General features: G+C 39.4%; 5 protein-coding genes and 2 non-coding genes across 11 annotated transcripts; 5 read left to right on the top strand and 2 right to left on the bottom strand.

Annotated features, from left to right (window-relative positions):
* Window positions 1-1,273: 1,273 nt before the first annotated feature.
* LOC112197264 (kinesin-like protein KIN-13A) lies at window positions 1,274-7,401 on the top strand. 3 transcript variants are annotated; one of them, XM_024337882.2, is made up of 14 exons: window positions 1,274-1,555; window positions 1,636-1,713; window positions 1,814-2,071; window positions 2,163-2,381; window positions 3,164-3,352; window positions 3,572-3,676; window positions 3,763-3,840; window positions 4,023-4,104; window positions 4,360-4,522; window positions 4,677-5,012; window positions 5,316-5,534; window positions 5,631-6,297; window positions 6,398-6,463; window positions 6,876-7,401. In XM_024337882.2, exons 3-14 carry the CDS (start codon window positions 1,871-1,873, stop codon window positions 7,056-7,058), a joined length of 2,508 nt encoding a protein of 835 aa, XP_024193650.1. In that variant the 5' UTR covers window positions 1,274-1,555; window positions 1,636-1,713; window positions 1,814-1,870; the 3' UTR covers window positions 7,059-7,401. The 3 variants fall into 3 exon arrangements, with proteins under 3 accessions (XP_024193650.1, XP_024193652.1, XP_040374089.1); XM_024337884.2 differs by lacking the exon at window positions 1,636-1,713 and having other exon boundaries at window positions 1,274-1,587; XM_040518155.1 differs by having other exon boundaries at window positions 1,274-1,713.
* Window positions 7,402-9,141: 1,740 nt separating this feature from the next.
* Window positions 9,142-9,244, top strand: LOC112201268. Its single transcript, XR_002936710.1, has one exon. It is a non-coding gene; the product is annotated as a U6 spliceosomal RNA (small nuclear RNA).
* Window positions 9,245-10,324: 1,080 nt separating this feature from the next.
* On the top strand, window positions 10,325-10,538 carry LOC112201235. The gene has a single exon (XR_002936689.1). It is a non-coding gene; the product is annotated as a small nucleolar RNA U3 (small nucleolar RNA).
* Window positions 10,539-10,759: 221 nt separating this feature from the next.
* On the bottom strand, window positions 10,760-14,774 carry LOC112198465 (ubiquitin-like-specific protease ESD4). 2 transcript variants are annotated; one of them, XM_040518516.1, is made up of 9 exons: window positions 13,689-14,774; window positions 13,463-13,539; window positions 13,289-13,382; window positions 13,038-13,136; window positions 12,779-12,871; window positions 12,576-12,695; window positions 11,777-11,880; window positions 11,565-11,637; window positions 10,760-11,205 (listed from the first exon to the last, which is right to left on the bottom strand). In XM_040518516.1, the coding sequence occupies exons 1-9, from the start codon at window positions 14,463-14,465 to the stop codon at window positions 11,143-11,145; spliced, it is 1,500 nt and encodes a 499-aa protein (XP_040374450.1). In that variant the 5' UTR covers window positions 14,466-14,774; the 3' UTR covers window positions 10,760-11,142. The 2 variants fall into 2 exon arrangements, with proteins under 2 accessions (XP_040374450.1, XP_024195364.1); XM_024339596.2 differs by having other exon boundaries at window positions 13,463-13,542; window positions 13,689-14,770.
* A 634-nt stretch (window positions 14,775-15,408) lies between these two features.
* Window positions 15,409-20,641, bottom strand: LOC112197576. Its single transcript, XM_024338310.2, has 13 exons — window positions 20,245-20,641; window positions 19,944-20,127; window positions 19,780-19,848; window positions 19,593-19,691; window positions 19,203-19,282; window positions 18,280-19,111; window positions 17,173-17,852; window positions 16,735-16,819; window positions 16,564-16,615; window positions 16,399-16,448; window positions 16,037-16,084; window positions 15,735-15,922; window positions 15,409-15,637 (listed from the first exon to the last, which is right to left on the bottom strand). The coding sequence occupies exons 1-12, from the start codon at window positions 20,532-20,534 to the stop codon at window positions 15,746-15,748; spliced, it is 2,646 nt and encodes an 881-aa protein (XP_024194078.1). The 5' UTR covers window positions 20,535-20,641; the 3' UTR covers window positions 15,409-15,637; window positions 15,735-15,745.
* A 158-nt stretch (window positions 20,642-20,799) lies between these two features.
* Window positions 20,800-25,294, top strand: LOC112200550 (pentatricopeptide repeat-containing protein At3g06920). 2 transcript variants are annotated; one of them, XM_024341591.2, is made up of 4 exons: window positions 20,800-20,887; window positions 21,355-21,424; window positions 21,563-24,408; window positions 24,769-25,294. In XM_024341591.2, the coding sequence occupies exons 2-3, from the start codon at window positions 21,406-21,408 to the stop codon at window positions 24,232-24,234; spliced, it is 2,691 nt and encodes an 896-aa protein (XP_024197359.1). In that variant the 5' UTR covers window positions 20,800-20,887; window positions 21,355-21,405; the 3' UTR covers window positions 24,235-24,408; window positions 24,769-25,294. The 2 variants fall into 2 exon arrangements, with proteins under 2 accessions (XP_024197359.1, XP_024197360.1); XM_024341592.2 differs by having other exon boundaries at window positions 24,504-25,294.
* Window positions 25,295-25,668: 374 nt separating this feature from the next.
* Window positions 25,669-27,237, top strand: LOC112198344 (TOG array regulator of axonemal microtubules protein 1). The gene is made up of 5 exons (XM_024339447.2): window positions 25,669-26,022; window positions 26,133-26,239; window positions 26,325-26,472; window positions 26,569-26,763; window positions 26,852-27,237. Exons 1-5 carry the CDS (start codon window positions 25,804-25,806, stop codon window positions 27,083-27,085), a joined length of 903 nt encoding a protein of 300 aa, XP_024195215.1. The 5' UTR covers window positions 25,669-25,803; the 3' UTR covers window positions 27,086-27,237.
* Window positions 27,238-27,251: the final 14 nt, after the last annotated feature.

The following is a 27,251-nucleotide window of genomic DNA, read 5'->3' as shown; positions in this document are numbered from 1 at the left end:
GATTAACAGAAGTTAGGGATGTAGGCTAGTGAAAGATAATGCAATAGGTAGATTTTGTTTGTGTTTAGTGTTGTGTCTAAGATTTTTGAATCCTACGCATATAAAAGAAGTGAGTTCAACCTTTAGATTATTCATTAGTATTAATTTTAAATAATGAAAAATATTTATTTTTGTTTGATTTTTATGTTTTGAAGAAAACCCTATTTTTGTAGGGTTTTTAGTTGTGATGTATGATATACCTTTGTTGGCGTTTTGTTGTCCTTAGGCCCGTGCATGACTTTCCTCGAACTGACTTGATTGTTTGGTAGAAGAGATTTCGATGGGTGTGCAAAAGCCTTTTTTCTTCCTCATTAGCTATGTGTCGCAGCATGTGTTTCTTAAATGAAAAGTTGTTTTTAATTATTGGAGACGATGACTACAGTGTTAAATTGATTGTATTGATTAATGAGAATTAGCGACTAAATGGTGTTTTCTTCATCAAGTTTTGGTTTGTATGAAATAGGTGAGGGCTTGATCTTTAGACTAGAAAAGGACATGTGATAAGTTATATATCTATATTATTATTAAGAAAATAAGCTTTGTTAGCTAAAGTGAGCGTGAAAAGACGACTTAATCCTTAAATCATAGACTATCTAAATATATTTTTTAATAAATGAAGGTCATAATCGTAATAAACAAAATAATAGAATTAAATTTTAATTTATTTCCCCATAAAATCTCTCTCTATAACTTTCCCACTTCCACAGTAAAAGAGGAGGAAAAAAAAAAATACAAATTTCAAAACTCCCCACGTTTCTTCAATGATTATTTTGTTTTTTTTTTTCTTTTAAAAATTAAACCCACACACACTTTTGTGTGTGGGTTTTGGCCTAGTTTATACTAACAAAACTGCGGATAACTTCATTTTTGTTGTTGTTTTTGGTATGAAAATGAATAACTTCCCTTTACGTGAGAAAAACAAATTGCAGTACAGCAGTTTGTTTGGCTTTATGCAAGCAAACACCAAACGCAGCCTTGAAAAATGACCTTTAACCAAAACCCAAAAGGACATTTCCGTCAGACCACACCAAATTCCACCCCCGTCTGTCGTCGACGACTCTTCACCCTCCTTTCCCGACCGAAACGACGCATCCGAAAATTAGAAACCAAACCGAGGGCATATCCGTCCTTTCTGCTAAATCAAATCATGAAAATAGCCGTTTAGTAAATTTTTCAAAATTTACAATCTACCAAATACCCAATTATAACGACACATCTCTCTCTCTCTCGCACAAAGATTATTTTATAATCCAAGCAAGCAGGGACTTCCCTTTCTCTCTCTTCTCTCTCTCTCTCTCTCTCTCTCCTCTCTGCCCTTAAGCCATAATCTCCAACCCCATTTTCTCAGAACCGTAAATTGCAACAAACCCATTCTCTTTTGCAATCCAAATTAGGGTTTTGCTTTTCCAAAATTCCCCCTCAGATCTGGTCCCAATGTTTATTTCGGTTCGATCGGTTCCAAAGGCGCGATCTTGGTTTCGTTACTGGGTTTGATCTTGGAGTTTTGATCGCAAATGTGAGCAATTGATTGGTTTTCTACATTGTTGGGTGCGTAAATTGCAGATTTTGATTATCGGGTTGGATTGGAAATTGCAGATTTCTGGGTTTCTGAATCCCATTTCGGTTGGGGTTTTCTTTCTATGTTCTGCTTTCAATTCAAGTTTTCCAAACCTCGTGAGTATATATACACCAACGCAGATCAGTTTTCTTTGAATTTTTTGGGGGGGTTTTGGTGATTGAATATATTTTCTCTTTCATTTTTCTGTGATTGAAGCGGTGGTTGAAAATTAGATCTTGAAAATTGGCTCCTCAAAGAAGGTCGCAGCGCCACATGGGTGGCCAGATGCAGCAGAGCAATGCCGCCGCGGCAACTGCTCTGTATGACCACCCTGCCGGCAATGCGGGACCCACCAACGATGCCGGCGATGCGGTCATGGCCCGGTGGCTCCAGTCCGCCGGCCTCCAGCATCTGGCCTCACCGTTGGCTTCGACGGCCATCGATAACCGGCTCCTTCCTAACCTTCTCATGCAGGTATGGTATTCATTGCCAGTAGGTTGTTCTATTATTTTTTTTACATGTGGAATTTAAATGCGCGAGGAGTAAGCATTTGTTGTTGTTATAGGGTTATGGAGCGCAATCTGCTGAAGAGAAACAGAGGCTCTTCAAATTAATGCGCAACCTTAATTTCAATGGGGAGTCCGGTTCGGAGCCATACACACCTACTGCCCAAACATCAGCAGGGGCTGCATCGGAGGGTTTTTACTCTCCGGAGTTCAGGGGGGATTTCGGAGCTGGGCTGTTGGATCTTCATGCTATGGATGACACAGAGCTTCTTTCTGAGGTATGGTTGTTCACATCATTCATAATGTTCTGTGCTAATCTTAGCTCGAAAGTTCTACATGAATTTTAATATGTTGCCGTCATTACTTTTTTCTTTCTCAAGTTCGGCTACAAGGTTCCATTTTATTTGGTGTCTCACTAGATGTGCTTGGGGATTCTTATCTATGTTACCATTATTTTTAAAATAACTTGGTCTGATTAACCTTCACTTGGGGATTAAGTTCGAATCCAAGTGTAGCTTCTATATATTTATGTCAAACCGGATGCGGGATTCAAGTTAAACAGACTTTTTAGGTGGTAAGCAGTTTGTTAAGTGTTAAGTCATAAGATATAAATTAGTTTATGGAAGAACATAACCTAGTTGAGAGGTGCCCTGGAAATTCGTTCACTTGTTAGGTAGATGTCTGTTGGATTGCGAACTTAGTTTAAGACTTTTCATTAAGAAATAGAAATGCAGAAGAAACAGATTAAGTCATGTAAGAAAGTTTTTTTCTGGATGAGTAGGCAACATTTAGGATAGGTTGATATTCTTTGAGAGGTTTTCTGGAAATTTATTCTATTGAGGTGGTTTCTGTTGGACTGCTGGTTAAAACTTCTATAGGTAATTGGTTGTGAATAGACTTCTAAAATGACTTTCTTTTGTACAACTTGTTTTTTCTCAACTTCTAACATATTTGAGCCATAAGAAATTTCAGACTACCTTATATCTTTGTAGGATATGTTTCATATCCTTTTTTGTTTTCTCTCTTTGTTAATGAAGTGCTGTATTGTTTTCATGTTCAGCATGTAATGTCCGAACCTTTTGAGCCATCACCCTTTATGCCTGGTGGTATGAAAGCATTTGAAGATGAATTGAATTTGACGAGTGGCGGACAGCAAAGTGTGCTACCTGATCAAGATGCATCAGTTCCATTAGCCCAGAATGAAAAGGAGAGCACAAGGGAAAACAATGTGGCTAAAATTAAAGTTGTGGTATGTGGGATTGCGGTAGATGTTTTTCGTCTGGTATAATTGTGGTTATATTATGTTGTTTGATGACTTGGTCACTTCTCTTTGTATGAATGTTTGTGACTCATATCTCACTTTTGGCATCGGCTCCTTTTGTGTGTTTTGGGAGCCTGTGATAGAATATCAATGCATATTACTCTTTATGAAAATTCTGAAGTAGTTTTGTTCTGATTGTCATATTAGGTACGCAAAAGACCTTTAAACAAGAAGGAACTTTCTCGGAAGGAGGATGATATTGTCACTGTGTATGACAAGTCTTATCTGACAGTTCATGAACCTAAAGTGAAGGTTTGTTCTTAGCTCAGCAGATGCTACTATAACTTTTTAGCTGAATTGCATTGTGGAAATTGAAGTTTATCTTTGTTGTGTCATAGGTAGACTTGACTGCATATGTGGAGAAGCATGAATTTTGTTTTGATGCGGTTCTGGATGAGCATGTTCGCAATGATGAGGTAAGATTTTTTTAGGTAGAGATTGGATATTTTGTGCACAGGGAAGTCTGTACATCTTGGTTTACTATTCCTTTGATTTTCATGTGTAGACTCAGGGCCTGATCTTTGTGTGCTTGTTTCCATTTGATTGTTTATTAGTTGGATAAAAGAGGTTTGATCACTTGAAATGCTTTTTGGAACAGGTATATTGGGCTACTGTAGAACCAATTATTCCCCTCATTTTTGAGCGAACAAAGGCTACATGTTTTGCTTATGGTCAGACAGGTAGGTGCTGTATATGATCTTTACATATAATACTCTATGTTGTGAATTTGTGATCAGTTTATCCTCGTTAAAATTTCATTCTTTTCACCTACAAGTATCTGGAAGTCATCAAAATGCATTGTCATTGAATAATAATTTATATATGATCTTACTTAATCCAATATATTTGTTGTTTTACCTGTTGCCATGTATCTCATTTTTGATAATGGCTAAACATCCATTGGATTATCATAATTCTAATAAGATTTGAATCAGGTAGTGGCAAGACATTCACGATGCAACCGTTACCTATCAGAGCTGCAGAAGATCTTGTCAGATTGTTGCACCAGCCAGTTTACCGTAACCAGAGATTCAAATTATGGCTTAGCTATTTTGAGATCTATGGTGGAAAGCTCTATGATCTTCTCAGCGAGAGGAAGTATATCTCTTGATTTCATGAATTCTTTTATTCTATGTTTGCTGTTATAAAGCCAGTTTCTTTTCTACCATAATTAGATGACTTTTTTATTCCTGTCGACTGCTATTGCCTGTAGTTTTGTTCTGAAGTATATTATTTCATTTGTTTGTTAAAGGAAACTTTGTATGAGAGAAGATGGACGGCAACAAGTTTGCATTGTTGGACTGCAAGAGTTTGAAGTGTCAGATGTACAAATTGTTAAAGAATATATTGAGAGGGGGAATGCTACTAGAAGTACAGGGTCAACTGGTGCTAATGAGGAGTCTTCTAGGTCACATGCTATTTTACAACTTGTGGTAAAAAAGCACACTGAGGTAAAAGATTCCAGGGGGCGGATCAACATAGATGTAAATGAACCCAGAAGTGGGAAGGTTGTGGGAAAGATCTCTTTTATTGATCTTGCTGGTAGTGAAAGAGGTGCTGACACTACTGATAATGACCGACAAACAAGGTAAATCCTCTTCTGTTTCACAAAGATTTTGGCATTTGTTAATCCTCCTCTTTTATAACTGTATTCCAAGTTTGTATTGTTTTTGACTTTTCTGCTATTACCTTTGGTTATTGAACATCCAGTTCATACTAGAACCACGACGATTCAATAAAACCTTCTCAATCAGAAGGCACTTATTGTGGATCTTACATATGAAAATCAAACGAAACGTTTTTCAGCTGTACCTTTTTCATCATGAGTATGCTTTTTTACTTATATTGGTATCGCCATACTGATGATTGCAATTTCTTGAATAAATTGCAGAATTGAGGGAGCAGAAATCAACAAGAGCCTTTTGGCTCTAAAGGAGTGCATTCGTGCTCTGGACAATGACCAGATCCATATACCTTTTCGAGGAAGCAAACTCACAGAAGTGCTCCGTGACTCTTTCGTCGGAAATTCAAGGACAGTAATGATATCTTGTATATCTCCAAATGCAGGGTCATGCGAGCATACACTCAATACTTTGAGATATGCGGATCGGTATGATTTATGCTATTGTGAAACAAATCTAATTACTTTACTAACTAACACTTGTCCTTTTTGTTTCAAACTAAAAGATGACTTTTCAATGAGCAGGGTCAAAAGTCTTTCAAAAGGTGGCAATTCTCGAAAGGATCAACCTGTAAATTCATTACCTCCAACTAATAAGGATGTTTCATCATCGTCGTCCACTCTGGCTTCTGCTGGTGTAGAGGATATCCATGAGCAACGCCAAGAAGTTAAAATAACTGATACGGGTAGAAGAACTATGGAAAAAGACAGTTTTTCATATGTCCATGAGCAACGCCAAGAAATTAAACCAACTGATACAGGCAGAAGAGCTGCAGAGAAAGAAAGTATCTCATATATCCCTACTCCTGATTTTGAGAAGCATCCTGCAAATTCATTGAGTAATCCCATCACTATTCGAGAAGAAAAAGGGATGACTTCTAGTTCACTAGATAGGGAGAGATTTGAAATGAATAATTCCTATAGTGATTCTTACAGTCAGAAGTTGTCCTATCATTCTCAAAATTCAGTTGATGTAGAAGAAAAAGTGCAAAAGGTATCACCACCTCGCCGGAAATTAATTAAGGATGAAAAATCAGAAAAGTTGGGCAACTGGCTGAAGAAAGGAGGTGGTTCTGATCTGTCCACCACCAGCTCTAAGCAGCCTAATACTGGTAATTCTAACACAAGCAATGTTGGATCTAGACAGTCTGAGCCTGAAGTTCCTGATGGGAATATCAATGCAATTCTTGAGGTTGGTAATCTATTTGGCTTCATCTATTGTAATTGTGTTGTTATTGTATAAGTTTCTGTGCATGCCTTGTTAATTTCTTGAGCTCTTTGGATTGTTTTAGGAAGAAGAGGCCCTAATTGCTGCCCACAGAAAAGAAATCGAGGATACAATGGAAATAGTTCGTGAAGTAAGTCAAAAATTTCATCTTTTATTCTGTTATCTTGACTTCCTTCTGTTCTAAGTTATTTTGATGCTTTTGGATGTTTATGAACTTTGAATGAATAAGTCCCAATTCCTTTTGCGGGGTAAATTAAACAAACTGCATGGACTCACCTTTTAGCCTAGAACTTCTCTTATGAGGTGGAGGTCCTTGATTTGAGTCCTATGGTTTTACTTTATAGAAGAGCTAAAGTGTTGGCATTTTGTTTTACTTTATAGAAGAGCTAAATTGTTGGCATTTTGTAAATGCGTCCTATAAAGTTTTGTTTCTCTGAATTCTGTTTCTGTGCTGTGTGATGTTTGTCTTGTTGGCCTGCCTTGTTGTGGTGATGCTGTATTTTTTGGTACACATGCTCATCCGCTGTTGTCTTCGTGACCAGGAAATGAAACTGCTGGCAGAAGTGGACCGACCAGGGAGCCTCATAGACAACTATGTGACTCAGTTGAGCTTTGTGCTTTCTCGCAAGGCAGCTAGTCTGGTTAGTCTCCAAGCGCGCCTCGCAAGGTTCCAGCATAGACTAAAAGAACAAGAAATTCTAAGTCGGAAAAGAGTACCTCGTTAAAGCAGAGGCAGGCACTGTGTTTCGCTGCTCTAATGGTGGCACCTAAACTTGTAGTTACGTTAAGGAATGAGCTACGGGAGAAGATTTGAGTGGTCACAGGCTCCTTCCTGGCTGTTCACAATCCAGACTTCTGGCTTGAAGGACAAGAATGGGGAAATTCATGTCTTTTGCCAATGCTTGTATCTCATTGTAATTCCTTGGATAAGTCGATGTGTTCTTGCTGGGTTTTCATGGGTTGTGGCTTTTGGCTGTTGTGTAATAGTGACTGGGATTTGAAATTTCCAACAATGTATTTTTAGTAAAGGAAAAAAAAAATGAAATAGAATGTTCATTGCTCTCATCATGATTATCTTTCATTTTCGTTTTTGCAATGCCCCTTCAGTGCCATGCTATACTCATAATTCCGAGGATGATGGTTTCATGTGAAGTCCACAAAATAGGCCGATGAAAGGCAAGTTACATCACAGGTTAAGCAACTGAAATCACAGGTCGATTGAAGTATCATTTACGCTCAAGTGAATTAATTTTGTGCTTATTACATTATATTAGTTGGGGGCTTAGTACCAAACTATTCTGTTGAAAACAGTGATATGAATTTGAACTTCTCATTCTCTCCACTACTTCCATATTGCGACGTTAACGGAAGTATGGAACGGTGAAGGCTGCATATGACCTTGGGGCTGCATTCCACATTTATCATGTAAAGCAATACAAGTACTCCAACCAATTGCGGATCTACTAACGTCTAAACACCATCTCAAATTTTGTCAGGGGTTGCCTCCCCTTTTCCTTGCACCATGTAAATTCTCTTACTAGACACCTAACTCTTTTATAAGATACGAGTTGGACATTTTGTCTTGGATTACTAGGGCATCTAATTTATTTAAATTTGTGTTGGCAAGTCATGTCATACTTGTGTTCTTCATTAAAGCAATAACTAACCCAATTGACTAGACTTCATCTTTTCAATAATGAGCTACCCTGAAGTTGAAAACATAGCTACCCATACTCGTATAGCTTTTCTCATATGAAATGGGAGTCGCTGAGTTGTTGTCTCAGATTTTGGAGGCTAGTAGGACTTTGTATCACCAGTGAGGCACTTTAGTAGGACTAATAGGTGTTCCCTTTACCTCTAAAGAATCGATGAACCAACAATTAGTGTAGCACTGTAGCGCGGTGGACACCACAATTAGTTGTATACATTACGCTTCACCTAATGCGTGTATACCACAATTAGTTGATATAATTCAAGTTTATCTCCCAGAAGTGGTCTAAACTTGGGATTCAATGCACTTTTATGAAGACTTTTACCTACTCACTTCGGTTCATACTTCAGAAGTTCTAGTGTGCAGGCAATCTTCAAAATCTGATTCTGCGCCTCAATTAGTACTTGAGGCTTAATCTTGAACAAGATTTTAGTCCTACTTCTCTAATCAGACAGATATTCAGAGTAGACTACAAATCTCCATTATTGTTCTTAAGTTCGAAGAAAGCTGTCGACAAACTGATGTGATCTTGGTGACAAAGCATTTCAGCAACAGCTAGTTACCATAATAAAAGACATCATTATATTTACCAATTAGGCTTTAAACTATGACCCTGCTGCCCAAATCCATTCAAACCCTTTTGGAAAACAAACTAGTCACTAACATACATTGACAGCTAGCTAGTGGCTAAATGTATACACCCCAGTTGTGACGATTAATTTCATGTTGAGGAAGAAGCATATGTAAATATCCGAGTATAAACAGGTCATAATAACCTTTACCGCAGTTGATAGATTATTGGGACTCTATCCCTCTTTCATTACGAATACTGTAAGAATTCTGCAACAAATTGCATACCAAGAATGTTGATTAACTTGACTTTGAATTGATTGTCTGCAGGTGAAGTAGGGGAATGTGGCTCATGAGTTATGACTTCCTTGTGCTCTTTCTACTTTCAATTCTATAACAGATTGAAAACTGTGGTCCTTTTAGGCCCAAACTCTTAAATATCAAAGCCCACTTTACGGAAATAATACCACATCGAAAACCTCTGCCTATACGGATACTTTATATTGAATTGACTCCCATCTACGTTTGTCCCTTCGGGGACATCCGATAAAATTGGAACGATACAGAGAAGATTAGCATGGCCCCTGCGCAAGGATGACACGCATAAATCGAGAAATGGTCCAAATTTTTTTTGCAATTTTTGTGTCATCTTCTGCTGCATAAGTAATCTTCACAGAAATAAGTTCTTTCAGAATTAGCCTCTATTGGTTCACTGGACTAATTGTCCATTGAATGTTTACATGTAATCAATCTTGGATTCAGAGAAACAAAGGCAAGAAGCTGTGCATCGATCACGCTTCAATACCAGATTAAGTACACTGCTAACAATACTGATCGGCCATATTGGCTTCATTTCCCCAAACCAAAGACTGCCTCATAAACTGGCCATTGGCCCCAGCTCATGAGGTCTTAGAACAATGATATATAGCTCACTGTTTTTGATACATCAACATTGCACCAGTACAGAATGCTGTTACATATTGCTTCAATATGAAATCAACCTTACAAATAATCTACATGAAATCAGACCAAATCAAAGCCATCATGAAATCGATCTTCATAAGCTTGAAGCAGTTTTACCATGAACTTAGGGAAAACTACTGATAATATTACTACCAGTAGTACTACAGAATTAGATAGCATGTGTTTGATATATTTATATATATGCACGCGATGATGCAAAGAAATATTTGAAATTTTGAATCCATTTCTTTTCTTCTTTTTTCTTCTAATTATATTGACATGTATAAATTGCATGTCGTAGTCTAATCAAAGCAATGTAATCTTATAATGTTAACTGTATCCCTAGAGCTTGAATCACTCTAGCCAATTTTGATCTATTACTTTACAACACTAGGAACTCAATTAGGATTTACATTGGCTTGACCTGAAGCTAAACAAGTTATATGCTTCTCTCATTATGAACCAGAAGCTATGGTAGCCGATATATGAAAAAACATTCGGACTGATCATATTACTGTTTAGCATGGCTTGAATTTAGGCAAACCAAAATGAAAATCCAGATATAAAAAGATTATTTCTGGTATCGACTATGGTAACGTTAATCTGGTCATTGACATACAAAAGCAGAAGAATTACGATTGAGACTGGTGACTTTGCTCAAGACTTGTGAATTAATGTGCAGCCTCCCACATTGGACAGAAGCGAAACAGCAAGGTGTTTAAATATGCAGCCCCGTGTACATTGGTCACGACCTTACTTGAACAGGATCTGTTCTATAGGATCGTACCTCTGTGTCCTTGACTTCTAAGGAGACAGGAATCTAAGCCTGGTGGATGAAGCATAGCCATGCGACCAGAGCGTGATTAACGGCTGGTGATCTTCGGGTCACCATGGCTGTAGATGATCGTTCTCAGCTTGGTTTATCCAAGTCTGGGGTGGTCGCTTGGCTGTCTGACAGGTTCCCTTTTTATGTTTTATACAATTTTTTTATTTGGGCACGTTGTCAGATCCTAAAGCTATTGTGCCTCTGCTTCTGGGAGAGTTCACTTATTTAAGCCTGAAGTTTCAGGGTTGGCATATTCCTTGCCTTTGCCTCTTTTCCTCGTGATAAGTAACTCAATTTAAAGAACCAACGGAATCTATCACAGATTGACAACAAAAATGTGTTGCAATTGTTAGAAGTGTTGCAGATATCCTCCAACACAAAAGTTGGAAACTTAATATATTAACACACCTTTTTCATAGAACGAATATTCCCTCAAAAACCTTGTGTTACATTGTTAGATCAAATCCAACACTAATCAAGTGACAAGATACAAGGACCCTTCAAAATACTTGCAACTCTGGACACTGACAAATCATGGCTCGCGCACTTGTATACCTAGGCTATATGCAATTTGCTCTGTACTCTACTAACAATGTCCTGACAGGAATCACCTCCACAAGGACAAATCTCAAAATCATGCAAACAAAAGCTGAAGCTCTCACGGTGAGCGGCATCAACATTGTCAAGAGGATGCAGGCATTGGTCATTAATCTGTTTTGCGATAAACCTCCTTGACAAATCAGTCAGCTCTCAATTGTAGAACCTCCTTGGCTGTCCTCAATCGAAAATATGGCATGTGTTTCTGCAAGGACAAGAATACAAAGATGAATCATACTAAATGAGAATTGTGTTGCCTCATACAGGGTTCATAAGAATCATACACGACAATTCCATTCATAGCTAATACTGCTTTTCAATACAAGTTAAGGAAAACAAAATCAGTATTTTTACAAGTATGATCTTTGTACTACTAATGTCTGATCATATTTCTTACAAAAACAGTATTTTTACAAGTATGATCATATTTCAATACTAATGTTTGAGAGCAGCTGCGGGAAAATATATGAATACTACCAGAACAAGGTAGATGTTTTACGTGGGAGACAGAAGCATATAAATATGTAAGGTGCCAGACAACAGGAGCATCTTTATGTGCCTTACCTGGTGGAAACAGAGATCCAATCCCCTACTGTAAAAGTCAGCATACTTGATCATGAATACGCCACAATCAAACCTGTTAAAATCATGAAAAATATTTCATTTAGCAGAAGTCTCTTTGCTTAAAAATCAAGTTCACAAAGAAAAACCTTTCTGGCATGAAGTTTCAAAATGACGTAATACTTATAAAAACAAAAAAACCAAAGGATGATTACCCATTCTCCTGCTCAGGAAGGTCTTCGACACATTCAAATTCCCAAGAACTCACATCAACGTCTTTCCCACTCTTTTCCTTCACTTCATCAGCGTAGTATTTAGCCTGCCAAGCATAAACAATCCACATCAATCTCATTATGTCATGATCTAAACTTTCATACCATTTGAACATCCATAACAAAGTACTACTTACTAGAATCCAAAAAACTAAAAACGAGGAGACATAAAGGGTTCTCATGTACAGGTATAGGCAGATCATAACCTTACTAAATGAGCCTTAACAAACTGTCAAACTGAGCAAAATGGAAGAAATTCTATCCACTAAAGCCTTTAAATATGATCTTGACAAGACTATCAAAAAAGTAGAGTCGAAGGGATGGTCATCATGTTTTTCATACATAGAGCAAATCCTGAAAAGCTTATACTTGTTTTTGTAAGAAATGAAGTGTATTGTGTCTACACAAGTATTTCACCTGTCACCTGCCAATCAATTAATCTACTTTTACTAGACAGCACGTAGACAAAGATGTTATGCTTTCATCAGTTTCATTGTCCTATGTATAGATTCATATGTTTCAGGAAGTCAACAGGCAGGAAGTTGACATAAAGGTTTGTTTTTTGACATTCACAAACTCAGTCTAATCAAACAGATATTGCAGTCTTGGTAGCAGAAAAAATCACGACAGATAAACAACAATGAACCCCTCACACCCACACCCACAAACCCACACACCAAAAAGAAGGTTGTCAAGGACTCGATAAACATATCAAAAGCCAGACAAATGCTTCAATGCATACCAATAGTTGCATCACTTTGGTATCGCGTCCTCCGAGCGAGTCAAGATACTGGAACTTCTGATCTCTCTTATTAATCACAGCCAAGCACCAGTGTATTTCTTTGTGGATTGGGACGAATATCTGCAAAAAGCCACTTCAGACATAAATGGAACTTCACTCAAGTTGAACATATGAGCAAGGAAGAGGGTCTGATATGAAAGTACTTTGTCGCAGTCAATGAGGCTGTATCCCAGCTTTTTTTGGGTAGTCCATCTTCTGACAGCTTTATAATCATAGCCACTTCTTCCACCTATTAACTGCATCAGACAATCCAGTAAAAATTTATTCAGTACAAGTCAATATCCAATCACTACTACGAGAACTAATTTGATATATAAACAGGTGAATGAATCGAAGAACAAATGAATTACAAAAACTAATTATAAACAGATAAGATGAAAAGGCAGAGTGCAAATCACAAACCTTTTTGTAGAAAAATGTGTTGAAAAAATGACATTTCAGAAACTTCTTTGGATCTCTCTTTTCCCTCTCCTTCAGCAACTCAAGGTAGACGTTTATGACCTAGAAGCCAGAGAGTGCACACCATTAAATTACATAACCAAATTAGCTTGCCAACAAAGTCCCCAACACTATCAAAAACAAAATCTAACAAAGAAATAAACCTTTCTGTCATTATCAATAACAAATTGTAAGACTGTAACCTAAACAATCACCTCATCATTCAACCATGCACATGGTTTAAGGCACTGCAAAAGTTCACCAGTAATTTGTATGTTTGAGTTCTCATGAGTTACAAGGACCTTCCTCCTGCATGAAGTGAGACAGACACTATTATAGTTTCAAATACACCACTTGTAACAAGAAACCACATCTGCATTGATCCATACCGATTCGCATAAGAAAATGCTCGCTCAACCACAGCCTTCTCCTCTTCTTTGAGCGGGATAAAAGGTTCGCGAGGAGCCTCCTAGTCGGGAATGATCACACATTATCAAAATTAGACTTTTAAGTACATTTTCAAAAACCCATATCTACTGATAACTTAGAATTAGTGGTAAGCTTTAAACCACAAAAATCACACTGAATACAAGATAAAAAAAAATAGAAATTCACCTCTACTGGTTTCTTCTTTGGCCGCAAAGACTCAAACAGGGCCCGCTTACTCTCATTCACCTGGATTTCGAAACCCAATTGTTTCAATTTGGGAGTAGTCTTCCTATCCAACTCCTCAATCAACTTCTTGTAACTCGGCAAATCCTCGGGATTCAGGGCCAGCAGCTCCCTCATCTGCTCCGAACTCTCCACTTTCAAACAGGAATTATTCACTGTCAATGTGGTGAAGTCCGAAGCCACCGAAGAAGCCGACGGCTGCGTGGCCTGAGCTTCACATGGCACCCTCTTGGTCTCCAATTCCTGCACATCCGGCTCATCCTCCCCTAAATCCACCACCTCCTCGATGCTCGAATCCTCCGAAACCCGATTCTGATCATCATCATCCAATTGAATCACCTCCTCCTCCTCCTCCTCCCTTTTCTTACTCTTACACGTGGCAAGAGCTTCATTCTTCGCATTGGCGTAACGCCGCAACAAATTGCCCATGACGGTGACGTCACCCGACTGGTCCCCTCGGCCGGAGCAGGAGGAGGAGGAGCTGAACTTTTCGGGCTTAACAGGCGCGTGAATTCGACGCAACGGGAGCTGCGCGGCTGGGTAGCGGGAGACCCTGGCGACGGCGCGGTTAGAAGAGAATACGGGTCGGGTCGTCGTCGTCTGAGAAGAAGAGGAGGAGAATAATCTGGGTCGCTTGGAAATGTGAGAATAGGGGGAAAAGGGAGAATTCGAGCTCAGACACTCGTCTATACGCTTACGATTCCTGGCTAAGGCTCCCATTGACAGACCCGGAACTCCAAAACCCTAGAAAATTTGGGTCTCATCTGAAGAGGACCATGTTCAGGGTGGGATTTGGATATCAGTGATTGGAAGTTAAACCCTAAATTGGGGGAAAACCAAACCCTAAGGTTTTGCGTATGTATGCTCCAAACGGAAAACACAGAGAAATGGTTCGAATTGAGAGAATTGTCAAAAGACTCGAGAGAATTTTAGGGGTAGATAGGAAAAGCCAGTAACTTCTGTCGATAGTCGAGACAACGCAGGCAGAAGTGCTTGACATTACAATTTTGACCTCTCTGCTTTGAACTTTGCCATCCTAGTCTTTATGCTTGGACTTGGAGTTTTGGTCCTTATCGTAATTTGCAAGTATATATAATCTTTTTTTTTCTTTGGTAAATCTAGTAAACCTCCAAATCCAAACCTCCAGCTCTATTTCATTAAGTAGTTATGCACTGATAAACTGCTGGTCTGCGATTAAGCAAAGCTAATCACACATTTTAGACACAATAAATGTGAGATTAGTTTCGTATATTTGTTTTGGTTATATCATATGGTGTTCTAAAAATATTCTAACCATCCGCCTTGATTAGTTTAAAACCCAAAAGAACCACATGGTGGATTAGGCGGCTGGCAGACTCGGCGAGTTGAGACTTGAGATCTAATTTTTTTTTTTTTTTATCAAATACTTTTTCTTTGTAAGTATTTGTTGTTGATTTGCTTAACTTTTTATCTCTTCAACCAATTATACGACTATAGTACTTTATATATCATTCAATTTTGCCTGCTTATGTTTCCCAATTCAAGTATAGTTTTTGGTTCTATAATATAATTAAATAAAGAGGAACGCCTAACCTTAGGCGCTAGTCTCCTGTTCACCACCCCCCATCACCCAGTTAGATTGTTAGAACCATTGTTTGGAGGTGAATGATGCTACTCAAGCATATCATGTGTCAACCAAATACATACATAACTTGTTTACTCAAACATTATTAAACTAATACAAAGGTAATGTTCCTTTCCTTCTATATGATGTTACTTTACAAAACAACTACTATTGAATATTGATGATAACTATGCATATACAGCATAATAGCAAACCCAACAAAACTATTCAAGGCCGTAAATCTATCTCCCTGTTTAGTGAAGCCAAGTTATTCAGCTGGGATTTATATCTGAAACATAAAAATGAAAATGGTATCAGTAAACTCACTTTGCAAGGAGATAGTTTATACTTGTATCACATTCCAGATAATTTTTCAAATGAAATACCTAGTTTAATTTCATACAAGTTGCACCACTGCAGCCACTCTTAAGGCCCCATTTTGAAGAAGATCTGCAAGTTCATCAAATAACAGAGCTGTTCGCCAGCCCCAGCCCTTCGGAGCTTTTGGTAAAAGGGTGCCTGTTTGCTTGTAGCTTCCAAACACCATGACTTCCCTCTTTGATGGACATATTAGCTGCATTATATGTTACAAAGGCAAAAAGAAGAACAGATTCAGTATATACTACAGTCCGGTGTAACAAGAACAGGTATTAGACTGACAATCATTTTGTTCACTTTGGGATACTACCTGGTAGCGGGCAGTAACCTTTTCACGAGAATCGACATACATCTGCACCTGTTTTGGCACACCATAAAACCCCAATTAACAACTTTATTATGGAATGTTGAATGTCAAATAAACATATACAATAGGTTGACACTTTATAATAGCCAGCTATTTCCTTGGTGGCTCCTCATAGTCCTATTTCTTTGCCAGTGATATACAGAAAGAAATAGATTGATCATGATTGTAATGTCAGAAGAAAAGAATCTACTTCTTTGCCAGTAATGCACAGAAAGATTTATCATTATTGACATGTGAAGATAGGAAGAAGCACTCATCTCTCTAACTAACGAATCTAACGCTCAAACAATCAAAATTAGGCTAACCTTTCTATACGGGTCGGTAATCTCAGCTTTACGTCGGTGGAGAAATAATCCTGAAACAATATATCATATGGACTTCAATCAGCTTACTCAAGCAAGTTTATTCATATAAAATTTAGACAGGTGAGCAATAATGTTTCTGATGTATATCACTGCTTAGAACAGTACCAAGTGTTCGGCGTCCTTGAGGGTCCTCATCATTAAAAGCCTGAACACTAACCTATAAATTTGAACAACAAATCCAATCAGTCTCAGAACATTGAAAGCAAGACTTGAAAAGCGTCATAATATATTAGATCTAAATCATCTTATTGGAAGACAAATTTTATGTTCACACACCTTCCATAAAGAACCAGCATAAAAGACTTCTGAAGAGTGCTTGACTTGGCCATCGCTGAGTCTGTGTACATCCTCAAATTGCACCCTGTAGAACATGGGAGCAAGAAGTGAAGTGACAAGGTAGAGGGGAGGAATAAAGATGGCTTGATTTGTGAATAGTAGGATCGATAACATAACATGATGACCAGTCATTAGGTCCATCTTATAATGCGATTAGGACATGGGCAGAGACGAACAGTACTACACACGCAATCCAATCCTATAATGAGTATCAACAGAGCTCTCTGAGCTAGGAGATCATATGAAAGCATCCTAAATACCTCAAAAGAATTTATATTCCTATTTTTCAAGAGTGAAAATTCTGGAAGCACCGGTGGACCTAGATGCAAGATTATTGTATCCGCAGAAACTGTAACGCAGAGAGAAAGGAGCACATACCCAAAGCGGAATGGAGGGAAGTGACTTAAAGGTGTTTTCATATCCAATGATATGGAGGAACTGTTTGCATTATCCCACTCAATCCCAAGTGCTTGGTCAGATGACTCTACCATCTGCACAGGTGCACCACTAGAACTTGGCATTGACATGGAAGTTCCAGGCATTCGGCTTTGCATATCCATCTCATAGCCCCTCTCTGTTTGCTCTACATGAGCATTAGCTGCATTGTTACCTCCTTGGCTTAGCCCAACCAAAGCTGTCAATCCATCTCCTGACAGCTCTGCAGTGTGGTCAGCTCTAGCCTCTGAATCATCATTAGCAAGAGACTGCTGGCAATTTCTGTTGCCCATACCAAATGGCACACGAGAAAAGACGAACCGAGTTGGAGGCCAAGCGGCTGCTGGGACAAATGTGGTTCCACGTCCAATACCAGCAAGCCCATCAATAGGACCCCTGACATGCACACGTACAGGCCTGAAGAGGCCATTTCCTTCACCTGGAGCAGACTCAGTGATGTATACTCCAGAAGAGTTACTCTGATTATGCTCTTGCATGTAGTATCCGGTGGTACCTCCATGTGAGAAAGAAAATTGCTGTCTGCAACTGCATGCTATGCTTGTTAGACAGCAACTTTTGCATGTATCAGCACCAATTTCTTGAACTCTCTGGCTCAAAAGCATCTATACGATAACATACCAAATATAAGGAATTAAAGAAGTAATAGGTATTATATCACCGGACAAGTAAGTAATCCCATCACGTGAAAAGCATTCAAAACCCTGGAAAACAAGATGTTTGAATGTGGTGGAGATGGCCAGAGAGCCCTTACAGCTGCTCTGCAGTCCCGTTAAACATTATCTATTAGACTGAAGCAATTTCTCAACACTATGGTTTATAAGAGAGTTTTGAATGGCCTACTAGAATAGTTTATATGGATAGGAGGTGAGGAATATTGGGAATGCGAAACTACAAACTGCTTTATGAAATAGATGACACCATGTCGTGTCTTGTGCAAAGTAAACAAAAGAAAGTATGACCTCTTTTCATCAGCATATTCTTTCTATAGCAATAAGAAAACAAAAGTAAACACAGTGAGCAGAAAGAGACCTGCAGCCAAAGACCATCATTTACAGCTTTGCAAGGAAACCCCATTTCCTCAAGTTGCTTTCTTACATTCAAAAGTGCTTCAAAAGACATGTTGCAGTATAGAAGAGATCCTCCTTCAAATATATTTACAAATGCATCATATTCCTCCCCACCAACCCCAAGTTCTCCTTTACCATAACCTTTAAGCTGTCTTCTGCCTACAACCCTGCCACCCCAGGAAAGAGGAGGCATGCCACATCTTCCCCAATCATTTGGCATTAGCTCACTACTTGAAGAGTTCATTGACGAGCATTGCCTTGACTGGTCCCTACCAAGCCAACTATTGTTATTTAAATGGTAGCATGACCCTTCATCAGATGGCCCCTCCATAGCCCCTCCATTTTCCCCCAATCTACTTACTCCAACACCAATAGGCATTTCCGCATAACATGAAGTTCTAATTGCATCTATGTCTGAAAATGTATTAAATGATGAAGGACCTCCCATGCTGCAGTTGTATCCTGGCTCAAAATTTGACTGAGGGTAAGCAACTTGCTGCACTTGCTGTTTGGCATTTGAACCTCCTGTTTGGAAGTCAACTACACAGTCTGCAAGCTCTATCAGAAGGTTACGAGCTGTATTATGTCCCTCTAAATCATCTTTTAGAGTTAAGCGCCCCAATTCAGACTCCAACCTTTTATTAGTGAAGCTATCAGTCAGATTCTTTCCATTTAATTTAGAGGAATCAGAATGTGCATCCGTCCCTGTCTCCGAACTGGAACTTCCATGATCATAATCTTCCTGTTTGCATTGAGCACCCTTTGAAAGGAATGTGCACAATGCCAGCTCAAACCTTTTCATGAAAAAGAAAATATAAATAAATTTTAATAGGGACTCAATCTGTGAACAATAAAACCCAGTTAGAGGCCATCAATGCTCCCTACCGTTTCTCTTCACTGGGTATCCAGAGCTCGTCAGAGGTGAGTAATGCAAGCAACGTTTGAGAAGAAAGTCTCGGAAGCACCTGCCCATGATAGGAAATACAAAATGAAGAGCATTTATACCTTAATCATAGGAAATCAACAATCACTAACAACATGCATCACCGAAAGAGAAAATTGAAAGAACATAAACCATATCTCTAAAAGATTGAGGGCAACTACAAATATGCTTATGATATGAAAAATTAGTTTCCCAGTATCCTTAATTGCCATTCTCTCTCTCATCTTTGCTCATATCATCGTAACATAACCGAAGAGGACAGGAAAAAGGGAAGAAAAGGCGCAGGTAAACTACTAAAACCGAAAAGGCACAACTATGCAGGAATCTTTTACCTCTTTCAACTCCATGGCACCGCTTTGACAAAGGTAGCCCCAGCAAGCATTTCTTACCCGTTCTCCATGTATGCCATAATCTTGCCCCTCCGCAAACACCTGAAAGCAATAGCAGAGAAACTGTTAATGTAACGGAAATAGATGACATGTAGCTCGATTACAAAGAGGCAGCACACGAATCTCAAACCTGATAGGCTAAGAAGTTTGAAGTCCATAGTTCCGATATAATGAAGTCAGTGCATATAGCACATAAATCCTGCATCCAAAGTATTACATCAACAAGCAATCCAATCACACGCAAAGCCAAGCCGTTACTCATCAGGAAGAACACTCATAACAAGAATGTGATACCTGAAGATCAAGAAAAGAAGCAGCAGCAAGAACGCGAAAGGCATTGGTATCACTAAGCTTGGGGTGGTGGCCATACAAGTACGCCAAGGCCGTTGCAATTGCCTCTGCATTAATATTCTTATCATCTACATGTAACGTCACAATGGGAGCGTTGGCTTCTTTCCAAGGTCCATGAAGCATATTCCTATCAGTATTACACAAAAACAAAATTCCTCCGAATAATCAAACAAAGATTCTGATACTAAATCAAAGTAAGCCAGAGCAGAATTGGTGATGGCAAGGGCATTTCGGGAAATAATACCTGAAGTAGGGGCTGCGGGAGAGGATGAGGCGGTGGAGGTGGTAGGTGGAGCCCATGGCGAGGACGAGGACGTCGGAGAAGGCGCCGGAGTTGAAGCCTTCGGTCTGGATGTGGTCGCAGAGGGAGGTGAGGTTGCAGTCGAGGGCGCGGAGCTCGCCGCTGCTGCGGTCGTTGTCGGAGTGCTGCTGCTGCTGCTGCTGCTGCGAGGGCTGAATCGTCATTTTCATCTGCGGCCCGAAGCACCGCGTCGCTTGGTTGTGGTGGTGGTTGTTAGCGTAGTTAGCTTCCATTTTTGCCCTCGCTCTCTTCTTCTTCTTCCTCTTCTTCTCTTGTTTCGATCAAGATTTTCATGAGTCACTACTGAGAGTGATGGTGGAGATCAGAGCCATTAATGTTGAAAAATTCTGTTACTTCAGGACCAGTTGGTACGGGAACCGCCTTGGGGGAAAGTGGATGCGGGGCTTGGGTAATACCCGGACCGACCCGATCCGACCCGACCCGACCCGATTTCTTTTAATTCGTGTGGGTAATACGACAGCGTTTCAAAGTCATCGTCTTTCTTCTTTGGAACTGCTAACTAAAAACTGAGGCAGACTGGTTAAAACCCTAAACCCACCATTGCCCTTCGCGTCAGGATTGTCTGGTATGTGAAGTTTTTAATTTGTAAATATATTTCGAACAATTATCTAGCTAGGGTATAGTTTTATGAGTCGAAAAGATTAGAAATTTGTTTTTGTGCAATCAAAACTCTTAGCTCAGTCGCTCAAGTATGAATTTTTTGACATTTTCTTATAATTTCTTGTCAAAGATGATGAGGAATTGAGTGAAGGTTAATTGGGTATGAATTAGAAATGGCCACCAATCTGAATTTTGTGTTTGATTTTAGAAATGGTGCATTTGCCATTGCAGCGGTTTTGTTTTGTGTGTTATCTTCTTCCTCTGGACATTTATGGTTTATGTTCTATTCATGGTTTGCCTTTCTTTTGGTTTTTGTGTTGACTGCTTGTGTCTAAATGTATAACAATTAACAACTTAAAGGGAGTGGCTTGCTGTGTGTTACTTCAGTAGCTTTTCTGTGACTTGGCTGATTTATTCTGATTCTCAATGTAGATTTGGAAAGAAAAAAGGGCATAGTATCAGATTGGGCATGAATTAGTGAAGATGCTCCTAAGAAAACAAGGTAACTTTGACATGTAGAGACGCTTTCTGTTCTGTGTATTACCTAGATCATAATAAAATGCTCTCAAGTTTCTTTGTGTTTTCATGATCTTCGACTTACTAATTCTGATGACATTTATGACATTTTTTTTTAATGTAGGAATACGTCATTTAGACGGATTCTGTAGCATTTACAATTTTTCTAAGAGGTTTTCATCCTCGCCAAATGGGCCTTCTTCTGGACTTGATGGGAAAGTTGATTCCTCTGACGGTGGGGTTAATTGTGATAACCCGAGGAAAGTGGAGGGTGTGAGACAAGTGGTGGATGGTGTGTGCCAAGTCCTGGAGGGTGGTCCTTGGGGACCTGCCCTTGAGAATGCTCTATCTGCGCTTGACGAAAAACCTCAGTCCGACTTAGTTATTGGAGTCTTAAGGAGGCTGAAAGATGTCGGTCAAGCAATTAATTATTTTCGGTGGTGTGAGAAACAAACTGAGCAAGCACACTGTCCAGAAGTGTACAATTCACTTCTCCTGGTCATGGCCAGGAGTAGGAATTTTAATAGCTTGGAACAAGTTCTGGAAGAAATGAGTATTGCAGGAATTAGTCCATCAAATAATGCATGTGTTGAGTTAGTTGTGAGCTGTGTCAGGTCACAGAAACTGGGAGAAGCTTTTAATCTACTGCAAACCATGAGGAAGTTCAAATTCCGCCCAGCATTTTCAGCCTATTCAACTCTGATTGGAGCTCTGTCGACAATTCCTGAACCTGATCGAATGCTGACTCTCTTTCATCAAATGCAGGAGCTAGGTTATGAAGTCACCGTGCATTTATTTACAACTCTTATTCGTGTATTTGCCAAGGAAGGTCGAGTTGACGCTGCCCTCTCCTTGTTGGATGAGATGAAGAGCAACTTTTGTGATGCAGATATTGTTCTTTATAATGTGTGTATAGACTGCTTTGGCAAGATGGGTAAGGTGGATATGGCCTGGAAATTCTTTCATGAAATGAGAATGAACGGCTTGATGCCTGATGATGTGACATATACTAGCATGATAGGTGTTCTCTGCAAAGCTGAGAAACTAGACGAAGCAGTTAAGGTGTTTGAGGAGATGGATGCCAACAGGAAAGTACCTTGTGTGTATGCTTATAACACCATGATCATGGGCTATGGTTCTGCTGGAAAGTTCGATGAAGCATACAGCTTATTTGAGAGGCAAAAAAGAAAGGGGTGCATTCCGAGTGTAATTGCATATAATTGTGTTCTCACTTGCCTGGGGAAGAAGGGGAGATCTGAAGAAGCGTTGAGGGTTTTTAATGAGATGAAGACAGATGCAGCACCCAATATTTCAACATATAACATTTTAATAAACATGCTTTGCAAGGCAGGTAATGTTGAGGCTGCTCTGCGGGTTCAGGATGATATGAGAGAAGCTGGCTTATATCCTAATGTGATGACTGTAAACATAATGATTGATCGACTCTGTAAAGCACAGAAACTTGATGAAGCATGTTCTATATATGAAGGAATGGATCATAAAGTTTGCATGCCAGATGCAGTCACATTCTGTTCTCTTATAGATGGCTTGGGAAGACGTGGAAGAGTGAATGATGCCTATAGACTTCATGAAAAAATGCTAGATTCTGATCAGATTCCAAATGCTATAGCATACACATCTCTCATCAGGAACTTCTTCAAGTGTGGCAGGAAGGAGGATGGTCACAAAATATACAAAGAAATGGTGCGCAGGGGTTGCTCTCCTGACCTGATGCTCCTTAATACCTACATGGATTGTGTTTTCAAAGCTGGTGAAACAGACAAAGGTAGGTCTTTGTTTGAGGAGATTAAGGCTCAAGGATTCATCCCTGATGTGAGGAGCTATTCAATCTTAATTCATGGCCTTGTCAAAGCAGGTTTTGCACATGAAACCTATAAATTATTTCATGCAATGAAAGAACAGGGTTGTGAATTGGACACTCGAGCTTACAATGCCGTCATTGATGGATTCTGCAAATGTGGAAAGGTGAATAAAGCATATCAGCTGCTGGAGGAAATGAAAACTAAGGGTCAGCAACCCACTGTTGTAACCTATGGTTCTTTGATTGATGGGCTTGCCAAGATTGATAGACTTGATGAAGCGTACATGCTTTTTGAAGAAGCAAAGTCGAAAGGAGTAGAATTGAATGTAGTTGTTTATAGTAGTCTTGTCGATGGATTTGGGAAGGTGGGGAGAATTGATGAAGCATATCTAATCATGGAAGAGTTGATGCAAAAAGGTTTGACACCTAACGTGTACACGTATAATTCCTTGCTCGATGCACTTGTGAAAGCTGGCGAAATTGATGAAGCCATTTTATGCTTTCAATCCATGAAGGATTTGAACTGTACACCCAACAGTTTTACTTATAATATTCTCATACATGGTCTTTGTCGAGTTAGAAAATTCAACAAGGCTTTTGTATACTGGCAAGAAATGAAGAAACAGGGATTGAATCCCAACACAGTCACCTACTGTACCATGATCTCTGGACTTGCAAAAGCTGGGAACGTAAGGGATGCTGCTGGGCTTTTTGAAAGGTTTAAGGCTAGTGGTGGTATTCCAGATTCTGCTTGTTATAATGCTATGATAGAAGGTTTAAGCAGTGGAGATAAGGCAATGGAAGCATATGCACTTTTTGAGGAAACTCGGCGGAAAGGCTGTAGTATTAATACCAAGACATGTGTTGTTTTATTGGACGCACTGCACAAGGCTGAATGCCTTGAACAGGCAGCAATAGTGGGTGCTGTACTGAGGGAAACTGCAAAGTCTCAGCATGCATCAAGATCATGGTAACACTGGATATTGTACAATTTACTGGAGGGATAGTAGTTGTGCCTCACTTAGTGGTAAAAAGGGTCTTCTCATGCCTTCATGCTGATGAGCAAATATTAGGGAATGAGAGATATTTTGTCTGAAAAGTCTTCATCCCATCAATTCCTTAACAGATTGCAGTGACTCCCTGCAGAGGTAATTCCTTTTGGATTTAAAATGGTGTTATCAAAATCATTTAACTGCACTATAACTTGCTTCGGGGATGTCATTATGTTATTTGAATGTTTCAGGCTTCTAACCGTCAGAATTTTAGGATGCTGGTGTGTCTACTGTATTTTCGCTATGCTCTATGATGTCTTTTGGCAGAAGCGCACATTATAGTTTCCTGGTTTTTCCTGCTGATGTTTGTTTGGCAGATTTTTTATATTCAACTTTATAAATCTCGAGAAAAAACAATGCGGTCTCTAGTATGGATGTTGTACCGTGAGTTCTATTGATAAATGGCTTTCCCGAGATCCTCAGATACATGTATTGACCAAACACTTATGGATGCAGGTAGACTTTCGGGTTTTCAGTTGCCGGGTGTCAAGGAATCTAAGTTCGAATTGACTATAATAACTGCAGTTGCAGCTATGCACCTAACAGCATCAACCATTAATGATTCCATGGACATGAGTTTGTTTCGAGAACCAGTGGTGCTTGATTACAGAGCCTTGCTAATAATTCCGGATATTCACTCGAGAATTGCCGGTAGCAACCATGAAGTACTCTGCAGCAAATGTAAATGTAGAACATCCCCCCCAACCATCACAGGACAATTTTGTTTTTATATCTTATAGGCATATACTTGAAGGGCCGGCCATCTTCTTCACCAATTTTTTTGTAATCTTTTAGCATAGATAAGTGATGTATGCTAATCTTTGTTTTTATACTCGTTAGCATAGCCAGTTTCCTTTGTCCTACTAGGCTACTACCATGGAACAATAATCTTCAGCATCATCACATCTTGTATTTGAACCTAAGTTTTCTGTGGCTGCTACGCTATAACCATCGTGTTCTTGGACCTGTTTTTCTCTCGAAAGTTGGATGTTCTTAGAATCTTCAATTCGACACATACCGAGTTACAACAATGAACATAATCAGGGATATTTCTCCTTACAGAAAATCGACTTCCAACACATCAAGATCCACCAATTTTCTTCTTGAGACGCAATATCAGAACATAAAGTCAAGATTGACACAGATTTTAGGAGCTAAATTAAAAGTTCAAAACTTTAGAGCAATTCATTGACGTCAAAATTAGATTTTACCATTAAACATGGTAAAGCCACCACAGTGAAAGCCATAATGCCACGCGTGACGCGTCCGCTTGGCTTATGTAACCGTTACAAAAGGGAAGAGAAGGTCCAACGGATCTCTCTCCCTCTTTTTCAAAATTCAAATCTTTTGAACGGTGAAGGTTAACAGCAACAACATAAATTCACTTTCTTAATCTCTAATATTATTCTCTATCAGTCAAACCCACACCAAACCCAAACATTTTCCCATCTCTCTCATTCGGACTCCCTCTCTCTGTTCGTCTCTGATCTCATGGCAATGGCACTCAGACCCATCGACAATGCTCTCCCAGTCACACCAGAAAGACCCAAGAAGCCAACCAAAGTTGCTCTTCCGATTCAAACTCAATCTGATTTGGGCGTAAATGATGAAAACAAGGCTCCACTTCCGGCGGCAACCTCTGAAGCCACCATTGACTATATCTCCTCTGAGAATCTCAAACCCATTTCAGACCCTGATTCCAAGATTCAGGTGAGTTCAAAGTTTGGGGTACTTTTTTCATTTTTCTCTCGACTCATTTCCAATATTTAGAGCATACCCAATTGATGTTACAATAAATTTTTGAATTTTTGAAATACCAGAGCTTGATTGAAGGACTGGACTCAAAGGATTGGACCAAAGTGTGTGAGTCTCTGAACAATGCTAGGCGTTTTGCTCTCTTTCACTCTGCTCTTTTGGTGCCTACTCTGTAAGTCTTTCTTTCTTTGGCTCCTAGTCTATTCTCCATTTGAGATTGATGGTTTTGTTGACATGTATATGATGATTATATGCAGAGAGAAAGTGATGGTGGTACTTGTTAAGTCTATGAAGAATCCGAGGAGTGCTCTGATCAAGACCTCCATCATGGCTTCGGCCGATTTCTTCAATGCCTTTGGTGACAGTTTGCTTGACTCCACCACCTCTGATGCATTTGACCAATTGGTTCGTACCCACAGCCATTTTTCTCTTTCTCAATTTCGATCATTTCTAGTATTGTTTTCTGATTAATGCTTGGATTTGCTTGATGGGTTTCTGCAGCTGCTGCAATTGCTGCTGAAAGCCTCCCAAGACAAGAGGTTTGTTTGTGAAGAAGCAGACAAGGCGCTAAGCGCAATGGTGAAGTCCTTGACTCCTCTGCCTCTGCTTCATAGGCTTAAAGCCTATGTCACCCATGCCCACCTCAAAGTCAGAGCCAAAGCTGCCATTTCCATCTCAACTTGTGTCTCTAAGATGGTAATAATATTATGAGATCGAAATTGGTTATTGTCACTTGAAGCATATCTTTCTTCCAAAATAAATGGGATTGTTGTACTGATTTCAGGGGCTGGAAGGAATGAAAGATTATGGACTGGTTGCTCTGGTTAAAATGGCTGCGGATTCGCTGAATGATAGGCTGCCTGAGGCAAGAGAAGCTGCAAGGAGTATTGTGACTTCGGTGTACAATGCCTATACTGAGAATGAAGAGGAGAAGCAGGAGATATGGCTCAGCTTTTGCGAATCTAATTTGACACCAATTCATGCTCATGCCATGGTCAAGTTTACTTCTTCTCAGTAACTTCGAGATTGCAGTGTTAAGTGGTTGTTCTGGTGGTAGTAGCCAGCTATAATAGTAGAGGAGTGCTATTACCAGTTTCATATAGAAGCTGTTTTCACACATTTTAAGTGGATGGATTTCTTTCTTTTTAATGAATTTGTTTGTCTTGTGAAGTTTGAGTGTACTG

Source organism: Rosa chinensis, chromosome 4 (assembly GCF_002994745.2).
Source record: "Rosa chinensis cultivar Old Blush chromosome 4, RchiOBHm-V2, whole genome shotgun sequence".
In the NCBI taxonomy this organism is placed as follows: Eukaryota; Viridiplantae; Streptophyta; class Magnoliopsida; order Rosales; family Rosaceae; genus Rosa; species Rosa chinensis.
This window is presented reverse-complemented; position numbering and strand designations above follow the sequence as displayed.